Source organism: Cyprinodon variegatus, unplaced genomic scaffold, assembly GCF_000732505.1.
Source record: "Cyprinodon variegatus isolate N-32 unplaced genomic scaffold, C_variegatus-1.0 Scaffold2303, whole genome shotgun sequence".
Lineage (NCBI taxonomy): Eukaryota > Metazoa > Chordata > Actinopteri > Cyprinodontiformes > Cyprinodontidae > Cyprinodon > Cyprinodon variegatus.
Window position 1 is genome coordinate 23,766 of NW_015152756.1, and position 601 is coordinate 24,366.

General features: G+C 34.9%; 1 protein-coding gene across 1 annotated transcript in view; it reads right to left on the bottom strand.

Annotated features, from left to right (window-relative positions):
* LOC107080766 (calcium-dependent secretion activator 1-like) overlaps positions 1 to 186 on the bottom strand; it is a gene marked incomplete at both ends in the record, with an annotated part of 5,469 nt that extends 5,283 nt beyond the window's left edge. The window contains one exon of the mRNA XM_015368968.1: positions 73 to 186. Coding sequence (XP_015224454.1) covers positions 73 to 186 — 114 coding nt within the window. The remainder of the gene's footprint in view (positions 1 to 72) is intronic.
* Between the last annotated feature and the right edge of the window lie 415 nt (positions 187 to 601).

Sequence of the window (601 nt, forward strand, 5' to 3'; positions counted from 1 at the left end):
TTTCAGTTCTTCTTTTGCAAACCTACATTTATGAACCCAACAGTTTACATTTAGAAAGCATTATAAACTCACCTCATAGTAGCTCTGAACAGCATTGATAAAAGCCTCGTCAGCCACAATCTGAGTGTCTCCATTGAGGAATGCCTGAAATCGCTCTTTGACGGTTTGCAGCTGCAGCTTGCTGATCTGAAGGACACAGAAAATAATGTGAGGCTAAAAGAAAAACAAAGCAACAATATCACCACTGAAATACATAAAACAGAATAACAACCTTCAATGGAATGGAGGATGAAATAAGGTTCCCTATAATCATTTATCTTGTATTTCCTTTTTCCCTCCTGTCTTTTCAGAGATAATAAGGCTCAACGAATCTTAAAACGTCTTTGGCAGAAGTGGCTATCATGTTAAATTAATACAGTTCACTTTCCATAACTAGAATTGCATTCTTCTCTTTGCCAACTACATCTTATCTTCTGTAATTGAACTGAGGGCAAAGAAAAAATATCTACTCAAATACAATCAAAAATAACAAGAACAGAAGAATGGAAATAAGACCAATGAAAACTCAGAGATAAAACTCAAACAGAAAACTATAACACTC